This window comes from Cajanus cajan, chromosome 3 (assembly GCF_000230855.2).
Source record: "Cajanus cajan strain Asha chromosome 3, NIPB_CcT2T_4, whole genome shotgun sequence".
Taxonomy (NCBI): domain Eukaryota; kingdom Viridiplantae; phylum Streptophyta; class Magnoliopsida; order Fabales; family Fabaceae; genus Cajanus; species Cajanus cajan.
In genome coordinates this window covers 22,902,508-22,926,621 of record NC_138519.1, presented here as the reverse complement: position 1 = coordinate 22,926,621, position 24,114 = coordinate 22,902,508, and the positions used below count along the sequence as shown (strand labels likewise).

Sequence of the window (24,114 nt, the reverse complement as noted above, 5' to 3'; positions counted from 1 at the left end):
TATTTTTACTTAATATATTATTTGCATATTAACATAAAATAATGTACTTTATATATTTTATAAAAAAATCTACAAATTTTCTTTCAAAGAAAACCAATTAAAGAAACTAACCTAACTTATTATGATTGATTTGGTTTAGTTTGGTTCGTAAATGTTTTTAATAAATCTGATCCAAATAATAGTTACCATAATAGTTATAATAGTTAAACTATGCATACAAATACCTATAATAGTTACCATAATGTCTTCAAATTACCTTTTGTATTTTTCTTTTAAACTATGCATACATTTATAGTATGAGAATCATCTATACACTGTTAATATAAACTATGTATACACTGGTGTTTGTAGTAGAATTCGTTTATGAGTTCTTTTTATTCGAACTAGCACTAGTTGGTTTCAATTTAGGTATTTTACGTTTTGAACGTTATGAAGAATAAGAAAAATGGAGTAGAAAGATTAATAATTACTTGTTTTTACAATGTCGGGTGTTCCACTTTCCGACGTAAATGAGGAGACGTAATTGCCCCTTTTTCCACTAGTGAATGAACAATAAGTATATTAGCAATACAAATCATCGTCCAATTCGCATAGTGATCAAGTTACAATTACAATATTAAAGCTAAACAACCTATAACTACGAGATTAAAAGAAACTACACTAATACTAGAAAAAGAAAAGAAATGTGATCAAGAATTTGCCATACCCAGCAATTCCATGCACGAAAGCCATATGCGCAGGTGGTGAGTGCTTGTAGAGTGCAAGTATGATTTTTTCGGCCTCTCACACGAGGTTGTTTTCTGCTATTTATAGAGATCGTCGAGGGCGGATAATTTTGTGTCAATTCGTCACGGGTACATAACCGCTGTCCACTATGCCCCTTACGTGGGTTAAGGATATAACTCCTCGTAACCGTTCGCCCCACGTTTTTTATTTCTTCGACCAGGTAACTACATGTAACTACTTAACTTGCTCAAAACTTCCAGTAACTACCTTTCGTATTTTTCGATCACCCCTCGAATAAGCTTGTTTACTTTTCCCTGATGTTCCTTTTGGTAGATACCTTGAATCCATTTTCGACTTCGAGTGATTATATTCCTCGAGTGATCCTAACAAATGCCCCCCTAGGAATTCAATTTCGAAGAGTGTGTTAGAGTGATGAAAGATTGAATTCCTAACTATTACTTTTTCGATCAAATATGTTTCCCTTCCTTTGTTCGAGAGCCAACGCTGTAATGTACCTTTTTTTGGATAAAACCCTAATCTGACATGCATTGAATGTGGCTACCGTTATATTTGAAATTTTACTACCCCTAATCAATTTTGACGGCGCTTGCTCTCATTCCCCAATGCGTTTTTCCGTTGATTTGAAATAGATTTGATGGCTGATCTGACTTGTTGGGCCATCCTTACTCAGGCCCACTTTACATCTATTAAAACTTTTCAGTGTAAAAATTTATTTTACCGCTTTTCTATTGTGCTTATCCGCATTCTCTTACTCTCGGTTTCTTGCTCCTTCGTCTTTCTTGCTTCTCTTCTGGTTCTTCTTGCTTATTGCGATTACCATGGCCTCTTCTACAGCATCTACTTCAACCATTGCTTCAGGCGTTTTACCAACCCTTCTATCCGCTTCCTCTACACAGTCTTTGCCACTTTTGATGGAAAATGTCCCTATCTCTACATTGGAAGGAGGCAGTGATCCCTTCGTACCTATTCCCGATATGGAGGAAGCAAGCACAAGAATTTATCAATCACAGGTATTGATTCCCTTTTCTACTCAAGATGGTTCTCTTCGTGCTTTCCTAGGTCCTTTTTCTAGTCAAAACACAAGAAAGTATGCTAACACCCTTCTTCTTGACGATACTGAGTCTCTCCCCTTCATCTATACCCCTCAGATTGACCTATCCCTTTTCATTGATATTACTAAGATTTTTAGAGCTTTTCCCCCACTAAAGATAGGAACATACAATGGTTAGAACGTGTCGAGTCTTCGATGAAGCCTATTTGGTTGGAAACTGGTATTTTTTATTTTGTTCAACTGGCAAGGTCATACTTGCATATTTTTGACCCACAAATGTTATTGTCCGCAATCTTTTTCTGGAATAGGGAGACTCGAGATTTCGAGTTTCCTTGTGGCCTTGTATGCCCAACTCTTCTGGACATTGCTGCTATTACAAGGCTAATGCCCATAGGTCAAAAATATCACCCTGATGCCTTTGAGGAAGAAATTTCTCCTAAAGATATCTCTATTGTGTGGGACAAAAAGACTTATTTGGCCTTCATCAATGCACACCAAGGTCGACCAGGGGAACCTGTTTCCGATTCAGAACATATTGCTTTTCTGCTTTATTGGTTATCCGCCTGCATTTTCTGTACACCTTCTCTCCAAGTACCTAAATACTACTATATTTTGGCCCAATCTCTACACTTGCGTAAGAAAGTGTGTTTAAGCAAGTTGTTATTGGCTACTCTATATACTTGTTTGGATGAAGCTTCTGAAAGTCTATTTCGTGAGAATGGTCCAAGGAATCTCTCAGGGCCTCTTTGGTTACTTTAGTTATGGCTTAATGTTATTTTCGAGCAAAAGCTTAAATTAGCCCCTCTCTAATCTTCTCTTACCCACACTCTCGAAGGGTCTCAATTGGCAGCGTTAACCCCTCGCAAAAGGTCTGTTAACAATTTTGCCAAGTATGTGCAAACCATCCTTAACTTTGAGGAATTTTCAGAAGATCTTGCTCCTTTTATTCGCTCAGATTTGACAGGTCCAGCCTGGTTAAAGAGCAACAATCAAGTTGGAGGTATTTCTCGAGAAATGACTGATATTTGGCTTGCCTTTTTATCTTGGGACGTCATCTTCTCGGGTATGAAACAAAAAGACGTTCCAGTCTACCCATATCAACCACAACTCTTCGCCAGACAATTTGGCCTATGTCAGATGAAGCCTATTCCCCGTCGACCAGAAGAGACGATTGATTCTGATATTTGCGTCGAGAATGGCGACTATGAGACAATTGCTCAATTGATTTTACCTCCTAAAAAATGACTTTTCCTTGTTCCCATTACTTTTTCTTCTTCATTCTTAGTATCGAAGTGTTTTCTCATTTGGTGGTTCAAGTACTATACTGACAAGTTCTTCTCATTCGAGGACTTTCTTCAATGTCTGATCAATTCTCCTTTTCCTACGCAGGGTCCCAAAATTCCAGGTACTCACAAGAATCGAAATGTTATTTATCAATTCAAGCAATACTTTAAAGTTAGTTACCTACCCCACAACCTACAACGAACTATCTTTGACGCCTCTGTGTCCTTGTCAAAAATGGTGCAAAAGAACATGCTCGCAAACAAAATCATTAACCCTCAAGGAGGAACTACTTTCGAAAAAATTTGCCCAAAAAAAATTCCTCCTCTTCCAAGTGCTCTCTTTGGCTTGGCTAAATATTTGTCTTATCCTTCTTGGGTCAAGACTCTCGACCCCTTTTACTTGGAGCACAAAAGCATCCCTGTAAAAGATCGAGTCACTTATGCGAGATGTTGTATGCACGATTTTCCCAGGAACAAATGGTGGCCCCTTTGTTGGGTTGATAGAACAAATGTTCCTCCGGGTACCAAAATATCCTCAACCTAATGTGTATATATTTTTTCTTTATTTTATTTGATCGAAGTTTGTGTTGATTTGTTGATGATCTTTTGACAGTGGCCCTTGCTCAACAAGTTCCCAAGCATCCAGATGATGCTCAACCTTGGGAAAGTGAGGATGAGGAACACAAGGTCCGCTTCGATCTCAAAAGCGTAAGACAGCCTCAAACAAAGTTTCTCTTCGATCGAAGGTTTCTCATTCCTACTACAAATCATTTGCTCATGCCTCATATTTTTCTTTAACACCCAAAATCTTACTTTCTTGTCTCTCATAACCCCTTTCTTTTTTTTAGGATTTCAATCCCTCGAAGAAAAAGAAAAGCAAAGTGGACTCTTCTAGTGGTCACGCAGTACATTACCTAAATTTCTTGTCGATTTCTTTTCTCTGTTTTATTGATTTTTCTTTTTAACCAACCTCCTCAGGTTTTCACTACGAAGAAATATGACAAAGGGAAGGGCAAAGGGAAACAAGTAATTCCTTCGACCATGCTTGATAAGGCCCCAAAAGTCAAGAAACTTCTTCAAGATGCCATGAAGTCTCTCCTTCGCACTTTTTCCCTACCTGGGGTCATGAAAGGTGTCCTTCAAAAGGTAAATGATCTTGTCATCCTGTGCCTTCTCACTCTTAGATTTTTAATATGTCTATTATGGTGCTTTTAGGATATCGAGATTATCAACCTTTCCTCTTCAAAAGATCTGTCTTCGAAGGGTTTATCCCAAGAGAATAACCCTATTCTTAATCTGTCTCCTCTGCAAGTGAGTGTTTATACATTGTGAATTTACACCCTATAATTCTTAATCTCGACTCTCTTCATCAATCGTTCTTTCTGTAGGTTATTCCTCCTGCATCTGTTGCAAGTGTCCCTCCAGTGGATCCTTCTGCTAACATTGAAGTTCCACCTTTGGACCCTCTTACCATTGTCGAAACACCGCTTTTGGACCCTCCTACCAACGTTGAAGTGTTGAGTGCATTTTTAGGCTTGTTTTGCACTCAACTTTTGGCACTCTTTTTGGGTAATTAGAGATAATATGTATGTTATTTCACTCTTTTTATTTAAATAATTAAGTTATATTATAAGAGTAGAGGAGTAGTAGCAATTTTAAGGAATTTCCTCATATTTTTGCAGAATTTTTGGCTAGGCAGAAATCCACAGCTATAGCTGTGGATCTGGAGCTCGAGCTGTGAAAATTTGGGGAGAAATTGTGAAGTTCCAGAGACTTGAAGCTATAGCTGTAGATCTGGAGCTCGAGCTGTGAATCTGGAGCTCGAGCTGTGAATCTGAGGCTCGAGCTGTGGAAATCTGGAAAGCTGAAGCTCGAGCTGTGAATCTGGAGCTCGAGCTGTGGAAGTCTGAAAAGGGTCCAGAAAGTTGGAGCTATAGCTGTGAATCTACAGCTGTAGCTGTGGAGATCAAAATCACTTTTCTGCCCCTATTTTAAAGCTGATATAAACAAAGGAAAAGAGAGAAACAGTGGGGGCACAAAATTAAGGAAAGAAACAAGAAGCACATGAGCACTCAATTAAAAAGAAAGACAAGGAACCTTAAAATAAGGAGAAACAAACAAGGAAAAAGGGGAAAATCATTAGTGGAAAAACCACTAATTGAACCACTAATGCAAAAACAGCTGTATATACATTGATTGGAGACTACAGCTGAAAACGAACTGATTGGGGGGGGCTGCAGCTAGGGAGTTACGTAGGAGGAGTCCGGAACCTCTGTTTTTCGTCTGCAACTTTGTACTCTCTTATGGAATTGGCTGGAAAAATTGTAATGGCCATGAGTGGCTAATTTCATTGAGGATTGGTTGGATGTAACTACTAACTCTTCTCCTTCTTAAATATGCATTTTAATCTCATTATTTGTGTATGATTCTTTACTTAATGCTTATATCGGCTTGATCACCCGTTGTATGAATTTTTGGTTTTTGAATCCAGTTGGAAAACGTTTTTGAAAACCCGAACTGAATCTTGCACCTAATCAATTCTTGTTCTAGGGATAGACTTGATTTGGTTAGTCACATTGTTCAAGTTCTTGTTCTTAATGCGAAGTGTTGAACTCAAAACATAGAGGAATCATGTTTTGAGCTTAATGACTTTAGGATTCAACCTTGAGGAATCTTGTTGGATTACTTAATGAACGTGGAAATAATGGAATTAGAATAGCATTTATTTTAAGAAGATATATGAGTTAGCAAGTGCTTCCGAACCAATCCTTGTTTCTTAATCATTGTCCTTATTACATTTGTTTTATTGTGTTGTTTTAATCTATTTTCACTCATCTGAAATTTGAACATCATTTTCTTATAAATCATTAGAGTAAGAATTACTAATCACTCAAATCCCTGAGGACGATCTTTAAATACTACTTCGAAACTTGGTTCACTTGCCAAGTGATAGGTTTGCGAAAAATCCTCATCAAGTTTCTGGCGCCGTTGCCGGGGATTTGGTGCTAATTAGTAATTTTTAATCTTGTGATTTTGCAATTGTGTAGATAATCCATTTTGTGAATAGCTACAATATAGAGATATCTGTCTTGTTGTGTTTTGTGGATTCACCTTCCTGTGCAGATTTCTTAAAAATTGTATGAGAGGAAAAACTCCAGCTGAAGAATTGCATTTTGACCCTGAAATTGAAAGAACAGCAAGGAGGAATAATAGCAGAACAAGAAGGCTGAGACAGTTAGAGAGAATCCTAGAACAACAGCAGGATTTTCCAAGTTCTTCTACTTCATCAAATCAACCAATGGCTGAAGACGGAACAGGAAATAATAATGGTGGAAATGGACCAACTAGGCCTCCCAGAAGGACCCTAGGTGATTATGCACAACAACAGGGTCCTAGACATTTCTCTAGCATTGCAGCTCCAAACACTTCTAGAGCCATGGAGATGAAACCTGCCTTCCTTACCTTGGTTAGCTCACAACAATTTGCTGGCCTTGATCATGAAGACCCATACTCACACTTATCAAATTTCTATGAGTTATGTGGAACTATGGGAATTCCTAAGGCTGATGAGGAAGGTGTATATTTGAGGTTGTTTCCATTTTCTTTGACAGGAAAAGCTAAAGTTTGGTTACAATCTCACCCAAATCAAAGTTTGACAAGCTGGGGTGATGTGGAAAATAAGTTTGTGAACCGATTCTATCCTTCATCCAAGTATATTAAGGCCAAGTCAGAAATCACTACTTTCAGGCAAGGTGCAGATGAACCATTCTGTGAAGCCTGGGAGAGATTTAAGTCATTGCTCAGAAAATGTCCTAACCATGGGTTTGAAGATATAGCTCAACTTAATTTCTTTGTTAATGGAATCAAACCTGAGGTGAAGATGTTATTGGATGCAGCAGCTGGTGGCACTATGATGACTGTGAGTCCAGAGGAAGCCACTCAAATCATAGAATCTCTGGCATCTTCTGATCACCAAGCAGAGCATGGGAGACATCAATCTCATAAAAGAGGAGTTCTCGATCTTAACACTAATGATGCAATTCTTGCTCAGAACAAACTGCTGTCTCAACAGATCGAAGAATTGACTAAGCAAATGGCCAAGATTCCGCAACAGCTTCATGCTATTGCTTCTTCTTCAACCCAACAAAAACCTTCTTTAAAATGTGATTTTTGTGGAGGAGATCATCCTAATGGTCACTGTTCAGAAATTCCAAATGAAGAAGAGGTCAACTATGTGGGGAACCAACAACAAGGAGGTAATTTTAATTCCCGTAATTATAACACTAACAATTATATGCAGGGAAATCAAGGTTGGAGAAGCAACAATAACAACCAAGGATATGGATGGAGGAATGAAGCTGGATCATCCAATAGGCCACCACCACAACAACAACAGCAGCACCAGCCTGCTTATCCTTCTATGCATGAAAGAACCAGCAAGTTGGAGGATACTCTGAACCAGTTCATGCAGGTGTCTATGAATAACCAGAAGAACACAGAGGCATCTATCAAGAACTTGGAGGTGCAGGTGGGTCAGTTAGCTAAACAATTAGCTGACATGTCTGGAGGCCCATTTTCAGCCAACACCATGACCAACCCCAAGGAGCATTGTAAATCCATAACAACAAGAAGTGGGAAGGTAGTTGGTGCAGATATTGGAGTGAGTGAAAAAAATGAAAGTGAAAAAAATGAAAAGAAAGAAAATATTGAATTGAGGGAGGTTGATGAAGAAAGTGAGAAGAATAAGGAAGAAAAAAATGAGATTGAGAGTATAAATAGTGAGAAAATAAGAGAGAAAATTGAGATTGAGAAGGAGAAAAATAAAAAGAAGGGTAAAGAAGTCAATTCTACTGTTCCTATTAAAGACTTACCTTACCCTCATGCTCCATCTAAGAAAGAAAAGGAAAGACAATTCGCAAGGTTTCTGGACATCATCAAGAAGCTGCAGATTAATATTCCTTTCACTGAAGCCATGGAACAAATGCCCACTTATGCTCGGTTCATGAAGGAATTGTTAACCAAGAAGAGAAGAATTCTTGAAGAGGAGACTGTGGAGCTTGAGGCAGGTTGCAGTGCTATTATACAAAAGTCTCTACCTCAAAAGTCCAGAGATCCAGGCAGTTTCACTCTCCCTGTATCAATTGGTAATCTATCAGTGGGTAAGGCACTTTTAGACCTTGGAGCCAGCATTAACTTAATGCCTTTATCCATGCTGAAGAAGATAGGAGAAGTAGAAGTGAGACCTACAAGAATGACCTTACAGTTGGCAGACAGATCTATTAAGCTTCCATATGGCATAGTGGAAGATATGATAGTAAAGGTCGACAAGTTCATGTTTCCAGTTGATTTTGTGATCATGGACATGGAAGAAGATTCGGAAGTCCCACTAATTCTGGGCAGACCCTTCATGAAGACAGCTAGAGTTATCATAGACATGGATGATGGAAAGCTGAAGGTGAGAGTCCAAGATGAGGAAGTGAGTTTCAATGTATTTGAAACAACGAAGTTTCCAAAAGGCAACAAAGATTGCTTTAGAATTGATGTATTAGATGATGTGTACTTGGAAACTCAAAATGATTTCAAGAGCTCATTGCCACTAGAGAAGGCTTTGCCTATCTCTAATGAAGAATTGGAAAAGGTCATTGGTAAAGCTTGTCATCTTCCAGTGGGATTGGAACATAAAGCATTTTGGGCTTTGAAGGCCTTAAATTATGATTTGAAGGCAGCAGGGGAGAAAAGAAAGCTTCAATTGCATGAATGGGAAGAAAGGAGATTGAAAGCTTATGAGTCTTTTAAGTCCTACAAGCACAAAGCCAAGATATATCATGACAAGAAGATTCTGAATAGGAACTTCCAACCTGGCCAGCAGGTATTATTGTTCAATTCCAGGTTGAAACTCTTCCCTGAGAAGATCAAATCTAAGTGGTCAGGTCTTTTCTCAATTAAATCTGTCAAATCCTATGGAGCCATTGAACTTGAAGATCCTGCCTCTGGAAGGAATTGGCTAGTTAATGGTAAGAGGCTCAAGCATTATTTGGGTGGTGAGGTGGAGAGATCCACTACCAGCACATATTTGAAGGAGCCATGAACAAACAGGATTGTCAAGCTAAAGACATTAAATTAGCATGTTTTTGTTTTAATTTCATTAAGTTACTTAATTTTAGGATAATTGTGCTTGATGATTTACATGTTGTGGAATATGTTTAACATTTCTGGTTTAGTAAGTTTTGTTTGTGTTGTCAGTTAAGATTTTGGATGTCATTTTGTTTATGTGTGTGTGTTTAATATGTTGTGTGTTTATATGTTTTACATATCTTTGTTTATGTGGGGTTTGTAAGTAGTTTAATGATTTGAAGTGTGGAGTGAAAGATCTTTGTGCATAGAGAGGTTTGGTTCAATGTTGGTTGTGGTGTTATAATGGGTTTTGGATAAGTACATGTTGAACTTAATATCTAGTATGGAATTTTGTGATGCTTTGAGATTGGGCTGACTGGCAATCCTTGGTTTTTGGGGCATAACTCTGTCTGTGGTTATCCAAATGATACAAAATTTATGTCAATAGAAAGATAAGATAAAATACTATAACTTTTATGAAGAAGCCAGTTTCAAATTCCTTCATCTACCATGTTAAATGTTCTAAAAACCGCAACAGTTTTAACTCACGCTGGCAGCCTGACCCATGTTTACTAAAACAGTCATATCTGGAGTTATAGACCTCCTTTTTGGGTGATTCCAAAACGAATGCAAAGCTAACATCCACAGCTACAACTTTCATGAAGACCACATGACCAAATTCTGTCATATAGAAGCGCCAAATTCCACAGCTAGAGCGCCAGGCTCACAGCCATAGCGCCAACTCGCTGTCTTGGCACAAATGACATACTTAAGTTCCACCGCTCCAGCGCTGGCTTCACAGCCATAGCGCTAAGTCTCTGGAGTTCCTTCTTGAACTCACGAACCCTCACAGCTGAAGCGCCCAAGGTCACAGCTAAGGCGTCAAGTTTCTGTTTGGTCCAGTTTTACATGCTAAATCTCACCGCTGTAGCGCCAAGAGTTGTAGCCATAGCGTCAACTCTCTGCCCATTTCTTTAGAACTTCAAATTCTCACCGCTCCAGCGCTGGATTCATGGCCTTAGCGCCAACTTTCTGGAGTTTACTTTGGTTGTTCAAAATCTCAGCGCTGTAGCGCCAGCTCCATGGCCATAGCGCCATCTCTCTGTAAGTGCCATAATACTCAGCGCTCCAGCGCCAGGCTTCACAGCCATAGCGCCAAGTCTCTGGAGCTCCCCTTTGATTTTGAAACTGCACAGCTCAAGCGCCACAATCTGCAGCTAAAGCGCTAAGTCTCTGCCAAGCTCTTTATGTGATTTAAATTCCCAGCGCTGGAGCGCCAGTTTCCACGGCCTTAGCGCCAACTTTCTGGTTGAATGTTGACTTTCCAGCGCTCAAGCGCCCAATTCCAGCGCTATAGCGCCACCTCTCTGGATTCCTTGAGCTTAAAAACTTCACAGCTGGAGCGCCAAGCTCACAGCCATGGCGCTAACTCTCTGGTAGCATATGCAATCCCCAGCGCTCAAGCACCAAAACCACAGCCTTAGCGCCAATTTTCTGGCGCCAATTTAAGACCAGGGAACTCCACCATTTGGGTCAGTTTTAAAACTGAACCTCTCTATCCACTCCTTTGTTTCTCTTCCTCTCCCACTCACGAAACTCATTAACCTCCTCACGTTTCATCTCTTCTCTTCATAATCTCCATAAATCCTTTGTTCTTCATCATCCATTTTGCACATAAACACGAAAGGATACATTTTTATTAGCATTACAAGGTACAATCTTCATCTTTCTAACTTCCTTGTGTAATGCATGAAACCTTTGCTTGCTCACTTCAACTTTTTGGAACCTTAAGCATGATTTTGTTATCTTTTTGAGTTCTTTAAAGCATGATGATGGCATCAGTTGTGATGTAGTTCACTTGTGGAATGCAATGCTTGAATTTGGATGTTTGATTCTTCAATATTGCACATGCATGATCCTTCTCATTTTCTGCCTATTTTGTGTTTGAAGAATTTCCTGAATGAGAAAAGTTTGTGATTTGAGCACAATCCAAGTTTTGAAAGAGGTAATCAATGAAATGTTCCAGTTTGTGAAGAATTTTGAACCTTGCATGACAAGCATTTGGCTTTTCTTTCTCATGTCCACCACGTGTTTGGTTAAATGCTTGAGTGACTACGTGTTCTTATTTAAAGTGTAAAATCATTGTGCTTGATTGATCATTGGTTCCTAGTAGGAAATATTTGCTTGTTCATTGGTGGCTTTGAAATAACTTTAGTGTTTCACATGTTAGAATGTTTATTGATCATTCCTTATGCCCCATGAAGAATTGTGTTGTGTTTGATCAACTTGTAGACTAACTTGGTTGCAAGAATTGGTTGTAAAATTTTCAGATAGTTGTTCAAGAGGTGGCGGTTCAAGCGGAAGCTCTAACGCCACTCATAAAATCCCAGATGCACCAACCTCACCACCACCATCTGAAGTGGCCTGGGGACAGTCCTATATTTTCTGGAGGGGGTGGAGATCAAGGAGATCAAGGTGAACAACTTTATGGTGGGTAGCAAGAGCATGAGCAAGCAATGATGAAAAGGAGAGAATGGAGGGTCATTGTCACCCTCGTTTTAAGGAAGAGAAGTTCCACTTTAATTTTATGCCATTTTAAATTCCAGTCATTTTAAATTCTAGTTGTTTTAGGTTCTGTTTTGTTAATTGTTTGAACTATGTGGTAGTTTATATACTTTTTGTGAAAAAAAAAATGTTTTGGGAAAAATTGAAAATCATTCTTGAAAGGTAGTAAATGAGATGACTTTTAGATCAACAAATAGTGAAAACACATCTTTTGATTCACCTTAAAATGGTTTGTTTTGAGACTTGTTTTGAGGTTGCACTCATCCAACTTTGTTTGATCATGAAATTGTGAGTTATTTGATTAGCATGGCATGAAAGATCAATAAATGAACATTTAGCCAAGCTGGTGAGTGAGAGAGACCAAACAGTGCATATATCATATATTTCCACTTTTGAGAGCCATCATCATAGCATATGTGTTTGCATTGGTTGAATCTTGAATGATTGTTCTTGTGAGAAAGTTTTGGACAGGATCAAGGCATTCTATTGTAAATAACTGAAATCTTTTTAAGCCTAGAACCAAACAGCCAGCCAGAATTGAATCTATTCTTCAAAACCTGTTTGAGCTTTAACCTTCAAATCACCTTAAACCTTTCCCAAATGCCAACTCATCACCCTCCAAAACTTTTGAGAGTGAAATGAAAATGAATTGGGAATTAAGTTGGGGTAGTTGGTTAGAGTTGTCAAGTTGAGAGAAAATGGAGAAAGTAAGCCAATGCAATTTGAAGGGAAGAGTCACCTCTCTTTCATGTTTTTCTGCTTATAGTCAAGTGTGCTTGTTAGTTTCATCTTACCATTATCCTGTATTCATTAAAAAAAAAACAAAAAACAAAAAACAAAAAACAAAAAACAAAAATCAAAACAAATCAAGAGCCAAATACGCAAGCACCTGTACAAAAAGTCTTAAAAGAGAGAGAGACCTCTTGAAATCTAGGGAAGGAATCTTAAGGAAGGAGAGTGTGTAATGTGAGGAAGAATTTGGGACTGAGAGATTTGGTTGGAGTTGAAAATTTAGAGTAAGCAAGATGGAGTGTTTGGTTCATGTTCATTTTACTCTCTTGAGTTTAAACCTTGTTAATCTAAAAAACCACATTCCTTTGTTAACCAAGCCTTACTCAACCCTCTACCTTCAAAAAGTCCTTGTGATCCTTAATTTTATCTCAAAGAGCAGTAATGAAGAGATGATATCAATGCTTATGTTCATAGAAATGTTGATTGGAAGTGAGAGAAACACTTACCCTGGAGAGTCATTCTTATGAGAGTATGTTCAATTGTTGATTTGTAATGTTTGTGTTATGATTTATCTTGCAATTTTTTTTGGTTAAGCATGATTGATATAGTGGGCACCTCAGTGAGTCAAAAATGAATTGTGATAGTGAATTGATTGAATGTTTGCCTTATTGTTGATCCAGAAAGAAATCTCATGATGGGCAGTATTTTTTTATTTTGAGTGGTATCTTGTTGGGGACCAACAAGAGATTAAGTTGGGGTAGTTGTTGAGTGCATTTTTAGGCTTGTTTTGCACTCAACTTTTGGCACTCTTTTTGGGTAATTAGAGATAATATGTATGTTATTTCACTCTTTTTATTTAAATAATTAAGTTATATTATAAGAGTAGAGGAGTAGTAGCAATTTTAAGGAATTTCCTCATATTTTTGCAGAATTTTTGGCTAGGCAGAAATCCACAGCTATAGCTGTGGATCTGGAGCTCGAGCTATGAAAATTTGGGGAGAAATTGTGAAGTTCCAGAGACTTGAAGCTATAGCTGTAGATCTGGAGCTCGAGCTGTGAATCTGGAGCTCGAGCTGTGAATCTGAGGCTCGAGCTGTGGAAATCTGGAAAGCTGAAGCTCGAGCTGTGAATCTGGAGCTCGAGCTGTGGAAGTCTGAAAAGGGTCCAGAAAGTTGGAGCTATAGCTGTGAATCTACAGCTGTAGCTGTGGAGATCAAAATCACTTTTCTGCCCCTATTTTAAAGCTGATATAAACAAAGGAAAAGAGAGAAACAGTGGGGGCACAAAATTAAGGAAAGAAACAAGAAGCACATGAGCACTCAATTAAAAAGAAAGACAAGGAACCTTAAAATAAGGAGAAACAAACAAGGAAAAAGGGGAAAATCATTAGTGGAAAAACCACTAATTGAACCACTAATGCAAAAACAGCTGTATATACATTGATTGGAGACTACAGCTGAAAACGAACTGATTGGGGGGGGGGCTGCAGCTAGGGAGTTACGTAGGAGGAGTCCGGAACCTCTGTTTTTCGTCTGCAACTTTGTACTCTCTTATGGAATTGGCTGGAAAAATTGTAATGGCCATGAGTGGCTAATTTCATTGAGGATTGGTTGGATGTAACTACTAACTCTTCTCCTTCTTAAATATGCATTTTAATCTCATTATTTGTGTATGATTCTTTACTTAATGCTTATATCGGCTTGATCACCCGTTGTATGAATTTTTGGTTTTTGAATCCAGTTGGAAAACGTTTTTGAAAACCCGAACTGAATCTTGCACCTAATCAATTCTTGTTCTAGGGATAGACTTGATTTGGTTAGTCACATTGTTCAAGTTCTTGTTCTTAATGCGAAGTGTTGAACTCAAAACATAGAGGAATCATGTTTTGAGCTTAATGACTTTAGGATTCAACCTTGAGGAATCTTGTTGGATTACTTAATGAACGTGGAAATAATGGAATTAGAATAGCATTTATTTTAAGAAGATATATGAGTTAGCAAGTGCTTCCGAACCAATCCTTGTTTCTTAATCATTGTCCTTATTACATTTGTTTTATTGTGTTGTTTTAATCTATTTTCACTCATCTGAAATTTGAACATCATTTTCTTATAAATCATTAGAGTAAGAATTACTAATCACTCAAATCCCTGAGGACGATCTTTAAATACTACTTCGAAACTTGGTTCACTTGCCAAGTGATAGGTTTGCGAAAAACCCCATCATGAAGCTCCACCTTTGGATGTTGCCATCAATGTTGAAGCTTCTGATTTGGGTGTTCCTGTTGGTGTTGAAACACCTCGACAGTCCTTTCAAGGTGAAGCTCCTTCTTTCGAGTTGTGACCTAACACTCTTCCTGGTTCAGGTATCCCTTATTTAGTCTCTTGACGTAATTTGCACTTTTTATTGTCCTAGACTTTCATAACACATTTTTTCTTTTGTTTAGGGGAGAACATGATTCCTCCTAATTCGACCGAACTTGCTACACCTTCTTCCAAACTGGCTAGGAATGATCTTGAGTCTTCCATGCCGCCTCCAACTTCGATTCCTTCAACCGATTTCGACTTAATTAGTTTCTTCAATGATGAAACTGATATTGACAATATTTTTGATGTGTTAGAAAATTAGACCAGTGGGACTTTAGTGTTCGAGAAAATGCCTGAATCTACTGCTACTTTTGAACCTTTATTGGATGCTTTCCGCTTGAAAGCCTATGTTGATGACTTGGATCAGGCATTTTTGATCCCTAATTTCAAAGTTGAAGTCGAGCAAATGGTGGACGATCCTTTAGCTTTGCAAGACTTACCTCAAGAGGTCCATACTGAACTTCATGAATTTGTGAAGCCTTTCACCCTTGCGTATGAAATTCGACCCAAATGGGCCAATTCTTTTCAAGAAGTGGCTCAGATTGAGGTAGAAACTGAGGGTGATCGTGCCAAGCTGGAACATCTCAGACAGGAGTTACTTTTGATCCGAAAGTCTACCGAAGAGATGATTCCTGCCTTGAAAAAACTATAACAAGAAGAGGCTGACACTGAGAAGACTATCGAAACCTTGCAACGAGAGCTTGACAATATTCGAGCTAAGCAAGTTGCTTTAAAAACTGAAAGCCAGGAGGTGATTCTTCGACAAAAGCGTTTCAAAGATGAGGGCAAGGAAATCTCCTCTAGACTCTCGAAGACCTTGGACCACAAGAAATGCTTAGAGGCTCAATGTGCATCCCGTAGACAAAGTCTAGATCAAGCCTATCAGGATTTTAATAGTTTTAAGTCTAAATTATGTAATATTAATTGAATTCGAGAACAATGACTTTGGATTGCTTTGTGCTACTTTTGATGCGTTTATCAATATAATTATCTTTCATGAAACTGTTTCAAGTATTTACCATTGATCACCCTGCTTGCCGCGTTTGAATCTATTTCTTTAATTACATACGCGTTTTTTGTGTATACTTGATCAATTATAAATGGTCTTTCCCAATTATAAGATCATTTTCCTAAGTGTCAAGATTTTTTATCCATGGGAAGAATTGTTTTTAACACTAAGTCTCTAACTTGAAAATTTCGAATCCTGACCTTCTTGTTATACGTTTTTGCGACCCTTTCTTTTTGTTGAATCATATTCTGCAAGGCAATTAATCTTTCATCATCTAACGACCTTAATTCGTCAAAGATTAAATTCCAATAATCCTTAACAGGCAAATCATCTTGTTTCTGTATGTGAATCGCTTGCAAATTAATATCTATGGGTAAAATGGCCTCATGTCCATACACCAATTTGTATGGTGTAGTTCTTGTAGCATCTCTTGGTGAATTTCTATAAGCCCACAACACCTGGACGAGTGTTTCATGCCAATTTCAAGGCTTGCTCGAAATGTGTTTCTTGATTAAACTGATAATTAATTTATTAGCTGCTTCGACTTGTCCATTAGCTTGTGCATAATATGGTGTTGAAGTTACTAACTTAATCCCTCTCGATTCAGCATATTGAGTAATTTTTTGACCTGTAAAAACTGTGCCTTGATTTGTAGTAATTGTTCGGGGAATTCCAAACCTTGTTATGATATGATCTTCAACAAAATAGATTATGTCTTTTTCGTCAAATTCTTTCAAAGGAATTGCCTCAACCCGTTTTGTAAAGTAATCTATGGCAACTAATATGCACTTGTGATTTTTCGAGGAAGGTGGATGAATTTGCCCCATTATGTCAATTGTCCAACCTCGAAATGGCCAATGTTTAATGATCGAATGTAATTCACTCGCTGGCACCCTTTGTATTGGCCCATGTTTCTGACATTCTTCGCAACTTCTAGCGAATTCGATACAATCCTTAATCATGGTTGGCCAATAGTACCCTTTTCTCGACAAAGTCCACCTCATTTTCTCACCTGCTTGATGTGCCCCACAAATGCCTTCATGTACTTCTGCCATAGCTATATAACTTTCTGATCTTTCTTTCGACTTTCAAATTTGGATTTTGAAGGTACTCGATCAATTCTTTTCTCCAGTCTTGATGGCTCGATGCACTGATACTTAGGTTCTCTAGATTACATATTAGTTCATTCTCTGTATGGATCAAAGATTCGAGACATCCCTTACTCATTTTATACCCTGATGCGATTTGAGCCAGTTCATTCGCAATTGTGTTTCCATTTCGAGAAATGTGTTATAATTCAACCTCATCGAACGTGTTTAGTAACTAAATGGCTCGAGTCTTGCATTCGACCAGTTTTTCATTTGAGCATTTATACTCCTGAGTTAATTGTTTAATGACGAGTTGCGAGTCTCCTCGAACTACTATGTTCCTAGCTCCTAACTCTTTAAGGATCTCGAGTCCAGTAATGAGCGCTCGATACTCAGTTTCATTATTCGAGTATCCTTTGTTAGTTTTTAGTGATAATTTGGTTGGAATTCCTTCAGGGGAAATGATTAATAAACCTACACCCGTTCCTAATTCATGTTTCGAGCCATCGAAAAATAATTCCAAGGTTTAATTGTTAAGTAATTGATTTGTTCAGTCAATTTCGAGTGATCTACAAGAAAATCTGTAATTACCTGACCCTTAGTGGATTTCAGGGGTACAAAGATTAATGAATATTCAGTTAATGCAAGTGCCCATTTGCCAATTCGAGAATGTAACATAGGTTTACCCAACATATACTTAATAACATTACTTTGAAAAAATACCAAAACATCAAAAGGTCTAAGATAGTACTTCAACTTTGTACAAGCAAAATAAAGACTTAAACATAATTTCTCTTAAGGAGTATATCTATTCTCAGCTCCCACTAACATTCTACTTAGATAATAAATGACTCTCTTGATGCCATTATCATTGTCTTGCGCCAGCATGCCCGCAATAATCGAATTGTTAGATGAAATATACAACTTCAGTTGTCTTCCTTTAGAGAGTGGTGCTATTACCGGATGATGAGACAAATAAGCTTTGATTTCCTTGAACGCTTTCTGGTGCTCTTCCCCATCGAAATTCCTCCTCCTTTTTCAAACATAATAATGGAGAAAACACTTTAGTTTTTCCAGATAAATTCGATATGAAACTTCTAAGGAAATTTACTTTACCTAGGAGAGATTGAAGTTCTTTCTTGTTCGATGGAGGCCTAGTTTCCATGATAGCCTTAGTTTTGTTCCTATCCACTTCGATCCTCTTTGGTGCACGATAAATCCCAAAAACTCTCCTGCTGTAACACCAAATGCACATTTTAGTGGATTCATTTTTAGACCATGTTTCCTCGTCTCAAAAGATAATTTTAGATGGCATAAGTGTTCCTCTTTTTGTTTTGACCCAACAATTATATCATCAATATACACTTGTACAAACTTACCTATTAAATCATGGAATATTAAATTCATTGCCCTTTGATATGTGGCACCTGCATTTTTTAATCCAAATGGCATCATCATCCATTCGTACACGCCTAAAGCTCAGTACATCGAAAAGCAGTTTTCGATACATCATTAGCTGCAATGTAAATTTGATTATATCCAGAATAACCATCAAGTAAGCTCATGATCTCGTTACCTGCAGTGACATCTATCATCGTCTTAGCAATAGGCATAGGATATTCATCCTTGGGAGTAGCTGCGTTAAGGTCTCGAAAGTCAATACATACCCTAAGTTTCCTATTTTTCTTGATAACGGGCACAATATTCGACACCCATTCATCATACCTTGAGGTCCTGATGAACTTAGCTTTCAACAACCTCTTGATTTCTTCTTTTATCTTATCAATTACTTCTGGACCAAATCTTCGAGGATTTTGCTTAATTGGCTTCTTCCCAGGAATCATTGGTAGTCTATGCTCTACTAATCCTCGATCCAACCCAGGCATTTCATCATAATCCCAAGCGAAGCAATCTTTATATTCATGTAACAATCGAATCACTTCTTCCCTCAGCTTTCCTTGCAAGAGTTTGCTTATAGAAGTAATCTTCTTATTTTCTACAGTACCCAAATTGACTTCTTCGAGTGGATCTTGAGATTCTAACTTGTGTTCTTCATTAGTTGGCCTTTCGAACCCCAATGGTGAATCGTCGAAAATACAATCTAACTTTGTTTCTAACTCTTTCATTTTTATCAACTTTCAGATTCTTGACCTCTTGGTCTGTTTGATCATTCTTTGTTTTTCTTTTTCTTTTTCTTCGGCCATTGTGGCTGCACTGTCCTTTTCTGTTTCTTTGATGTTTTCACAATTTACGGCCTTCTTGACCGTTTTTTATGCCATATAGGCTGAAATTCGAGCTAAATAGCTCGAATACAGATCTTGGTGTTTCATTCCTGCTCTTAAGCCGATTCAATTTGGGCTCGAATCACAAATCTTCTTTTTACATCCCAACAAAACATTTTCTTGATACCTTCCTCTTCATCCATCATGCTGCATTATGAGTATCGAAAGGCTTGGTTTTTGCAAACGCGGTCAATTGTTAATCTGCAAAATACATGCCTGCTTCGTACTCTTTCTGGTCAGCATCGAGTACTTCTAACCCTTCATCATCATTCCAGAAAAAGATTTTTTGATGAACAGTCGAAGGAACAGCTCCCACTCCATGTATCCATTCTCAGCCCAACAGGACATTGAAATTTTCCTTCGACGGGGTCACAATGAACATGGTTTTTCGTTTAACACTTCCTATTTTCACATCGAGCAAAATCATGCCCTCAAGTTGTGATGACTTTCCTACATAATCTAATATGAGGATGTTATGAGGCTTTAGATCAGCCATGGTCTTTCCAAACCTTTTTAGCATGGTCATTGGGAGTATGTTTATAGCTGCTCCTCCATCAACCAACACTTTGTTCACTTCGTGTCCCTCAATCATCAAAGTTAACAATAGAGGCTTAAGATGAGCCTTCATATCCTCAGTAGGAGAGTCGAACACAACTGAGTTAAATTTAGGTATAACTCAAGAAATTTGGTTAACCCAAACAATTTTTGATTCATAGCTAGGATCATCAAAAAAAATCCTCTCTGTGGATATCTTTATGCTCATTAACAAATTCCATGGCCCCAACATATTCAGAAGGCAAAATCGACACTATACCACAAATGTCTTCTAGAGAATCATCGAACCCACTCTCGAAACAATCAGTAATTAAATCTTCATCATCTTCCATGAACTTCCGAGATGATTCACCTTTTTGTGGCACTAGGATCGAAAAACGGTTTCCTCTAAAACCCTCGAATGTAGCCTTCCTCATTCTCTGTTGTCTCCTCTACTGAGTCTTAGTCAGATTGTTGAAAGGTTGTCTAAAACCACGCCCAAATCCAGACATATTCGAGAATTTTCCAGGAACACCAGACAAATTCGAGAATTTCCTAGGAACTCCTTGGAATATGGGCCCAGCATAATTCATGACCTATTTCCCTCGACCCATTCCAGTCATTTGCCTAGGTGGAGCATTCCATTTTCCCACTGGGACATTAGCATTTGGCACAAAAGTATTGCCAAACTTCGATGAGTTATGCATCTCCATCTTTCCCATTAGAGCATTATACTGAGGCATATGTACCTGCCTCATTGTCAACCCCGTGTTGAACCCAGTGTTAGGTTTTGTCTTTTCTCGAAGCTTCTCAGCTCTGTAGCTCTTCATTACCTCCGATTCTTTGAAGGCTTTAGCAGCAGCTCTGTCGAATATTGCGCTGCACCGAGGACAAAGCATGACTTCCCTATCAGCATCCTTTTTCTTAGACAGGAACTCGACCAAACTATCTCCCTCCTTTGGATAAATAGGTTCCTCCTCTTTGGCAAATTCATCAAACAGTTCCTCGAGTTTTTCATCAAAGATAGGTTCAACATTCTGGTCCTCCTCGATGCTTACTTCAACCATGTTAATCCCCATCGAGACTAGTTCTACATACCCAGTATGAGCTGCAAATGGATTAGTATCCACTTTCATGTCTTTTTCCTCGAAAGCTAGACGACCCCTAATGATTGCCTTCTTGATCATATCCTTGAAACGCACACAATTATTAGTCCAATGACCATACATATTATGATACTTACAAAATTTCTTCCCTTTTCTTTGTTCGAATGGAGGAATTTAATGGTTTTCTAGGAGTGCAATCTGTTTATCTTTTAACAAAATATCAAATATTTTATCAGCCTTAGTCACATCGAAACTATATCGCCTAGTTGTACTCCCTTCCATATTATCTTCTGGTTTTAACATTTGGCATTGATAGGTAGGGCCAGGACGTAACTCGACTATGTTAACTTCAAAATGCTCACTCGAACCCTCACAATTAACATCATCACCCATCTTTGTGTTTTCTAAATAAGCTACCTTTTCTTTTCGAACAAATCTGTCAAACTTCTTTAATCTTTCCTTTTCTAACTTAATTTTCTCGATCCTCATTACTTTCTCTGCTAACTGGGCCATATCTCTTAATTGTTCATTTACTAATTTTTTACGAATCAAGAAATCTAACCCTGTTGCAGCAATTTTGACTAATTCGTGTTCAGGTATGTTAGTATAACATCGAGATTTTAACTGCCTGAATCTATTCAAATAGTCAATTTTGTCTCTTAACATTCATTAAATCGACTATACTCACTTTAGTTTCTCCTCGAAAAAAATGTTCATGAAAGTTGCCTTCTAATTAAGCCCAAGTGTTTATCGAATTAGGATGCAATGTTGTGAACCATGTAAAAACATGTTTAGTCAGCGAACTCGAAAAATGCTTCATTTTTAAATATTCATTGTTCACTAGATTCCCACATTCGAATAAATACCTCGCTATATGTTCGACAGTAGATTCATTCAGTTCTCCCGCAAATTTCGAAAATTTCGGGACTTTTTCCCCCTAGGCAATTTTACCTGAGTTACATATTCTAGAAAAGCAGATACAAAATAGGGACTTTCATTTCGACCTACCTCGAAACCATGCCTGTTTAGTACCCATTCTACAATTTGATCTAGATTTTCATCAAGGTTCCTATGAGGTCTACCTAAGTTTTGAGGAAAAACTACATTCCCACCTTGATTTTCCATATCATTCAAGTTCGCACTCATGGCTCTCAAAGGTGGATTGTCTCCCATTTTAACTCCTATTTTATTTATTAACTCATATAGAGGAGTTAGTATATTATGCATCTGAGTTGACAACAAATTGACCATGTCATGATTACTATGGTCCATTTATTGTCGAAGGGCTATCATGGCTTGATTACTAATACCTGTGGGGACATAACTACTCTGTCGAACTAGAGACTCCTCATGACTTGTCCCTATATGTTGATAAGGATCTTGCATGACAAATCCCAATCCATTTGGTCCGGGATTATATCCCTGTGGGGATACATACATTTGTGAATTTGGTCCCAAATAGGGTACTAGCATTTCGACATGTACAGGTTGAGTAGTTCGCCAATTCGGCGGCATACCCCATGGATATTCTCTAGTGGCATTCGCGAATTCTTGGGATACATTTGTTTGCCTAGGCACATTTTCGAGTACAATAGGGGGTCATTTTTCCCCCCTTGTCACAATAGTCATATTATCTGGGCTTGGATTTTCATGCTCTACATCTACTTGATTGTCATTGTTCATTTCTCTCATATTATTAGACGTAGACATGGTTCTTCCACTCCTCAGTCTCATAAAACATACACACCTAAAACTAGTTCAATTATGTTTTCAATTTAAACGAGTCCCACCGGGCGTGCCAATTTTTTTGTGGTGGAATTTGTTTATGAGTTCTTGTTATTCAAACTAGCACTAGTTGGTTTCAATTTAGGTATTTTACGTTTTGAACGTTATGAAGAATAAAAAAAACGGAGTAGAAAGATTAATAATTACTTGTTTCTAGATTTTCATTAATGATTATCAAGCAATAGTATTCATGCATATAGATACTCAAATGAACGGAATGAACAATAAGTATATTAGCAATACAAATCATCGTCTAATTCGCATAGTGATCAAGTTACAATTACAATATTAAAGCTAAACAACCTATAACTACGGGATTAAAAGAAACTACACTAATACTAGAAAAAGAAAAGAAATATGGTCAAGAATTTGTCATACCCAGCAATTCCATGCACGAAAGCCATATGCGCAGGCGGTGAGTGCTTGTAGAGTGCAAGTATGATTTTTCCGACCTCTCACACGAGGTTGTTTTCTGCTATTTCGAGAGATCGTCGAGGGCGGTTAATTTTGTGTCAATTCGTCGTGGGTGCATAACCGCTGTCCATTATACCCCTTACGTGTGTTAAGGATATAACTCCTCGTAACCGTTCGCCCCACGTTTTTTATTTCTTCGACCAGGTAACTACATGTAACTACTTAACTTGCTAAAAAATTCCAGTAACTACCTCTCGTATTTTTCGATCACCCCTAGAATAAGCTTGTTTACTTTTCCCTGATGTTCCTTTTGTTAGATACCTCCAATCCATTTTCGACTTCGAGTGATTATATTCCTCGAGTGATCCTAACAACTGGCAACCAATCATATCTTTTAAATTATTTTATTTTATTATTATTTCATTAAATAAGCAACTGACATGACACTATTAAAAGATATAATTGGTTACCAGTGTAAAAAAATTTACACTGACAATGTATAGGTGATTAACTCTTATAGTATTACTAGACCCTTGCAATGCATACAAACTCGTATGCATTAACTATTAAATACCACTTTAAAAAACTGTTAAATACGTACGCATCACTGTAACTTTTATAAAATGATAGATAAAATAACATCAAAGTATATAATAAATAATTTTTGTACTATCATTTAATAATAAATAGTCATATATAATAAGTTTATTTACTTTGCATATCAACACCGAATCACTTTTCAATTTTTTTCTAAATGTAGTAATAAATAAAAGAACTATATATCTTTCATTTATTACACTGAAAAAATATCTCAATAAAGTAATTATTGTATATTTTTCGACATAAAAAAATGTCAGACTAAAAAAAAAAACACTCGCAACTCAATGAGTAGGAGTTGGACATCAAATTACAAGTCGAGTTAAAATTCAAACCTTTTTAACTATATATTACAACACGGATGAAACCCGCCAACCCCAATTAATGTTGTAATAGTAATTCAGTATCTGTTCACTTTCCTCTCCACCTGTGCTTTGAAGCTAA

The 24,114-nt window shown here is 37.6% G+C and overlaps 1 protein-coding gene and 1 non-coding gene across 2 annotated transcripts; one reads left to right on the top strand and one right to left on the bottom strand.

The window, feature by feature from the left end:
• Positions 1-6,800: 6,800 nt before the first annotated feature.
• LOC145956637 (small nucleolar RNA R71) lies at positions 6,801-6,906 on the bottom strand. The gene has a single exon (XR_014432876.1). It is a non-coding gene; the product is annotated as a small nucleolar RNA R71 (small nucleolar RNA).
• Positions 6,907-8,305: 1,399 nt separating this feature from the next.
• Positions 8,306-14,818, top strand: LOC145955680 (uncharacterized). Its single transcript, XM_083070679.1, has 2 exons — positions 8,306-10,907; positions 11,526-14,818. The coding sequence occupies exon 1, from the start codon at positions 8,333-8,335 to the stop codon at positions 9,167-9,169; it is 837 nt and encodes a 278-aa protein (XP_082926805.1). The 5' UTR covers positions 8,306-8,332; the 3' UTR covers positions 9,170-10,907; positions 11,526-14,818.
• The last annotated feature ends 9,296 nt before the right edge of the window (positions 14,819-24,114 follow it).

Excerpts from the sequence above, each read along its gene's own strand:
- LOC145955680 (XM_083070679.1), top strand. The coding sequence starts at position 8,333 with ATGACCTTACAGTTGGCAGACAGATCTATTAAGCTTCCATATGGCATA.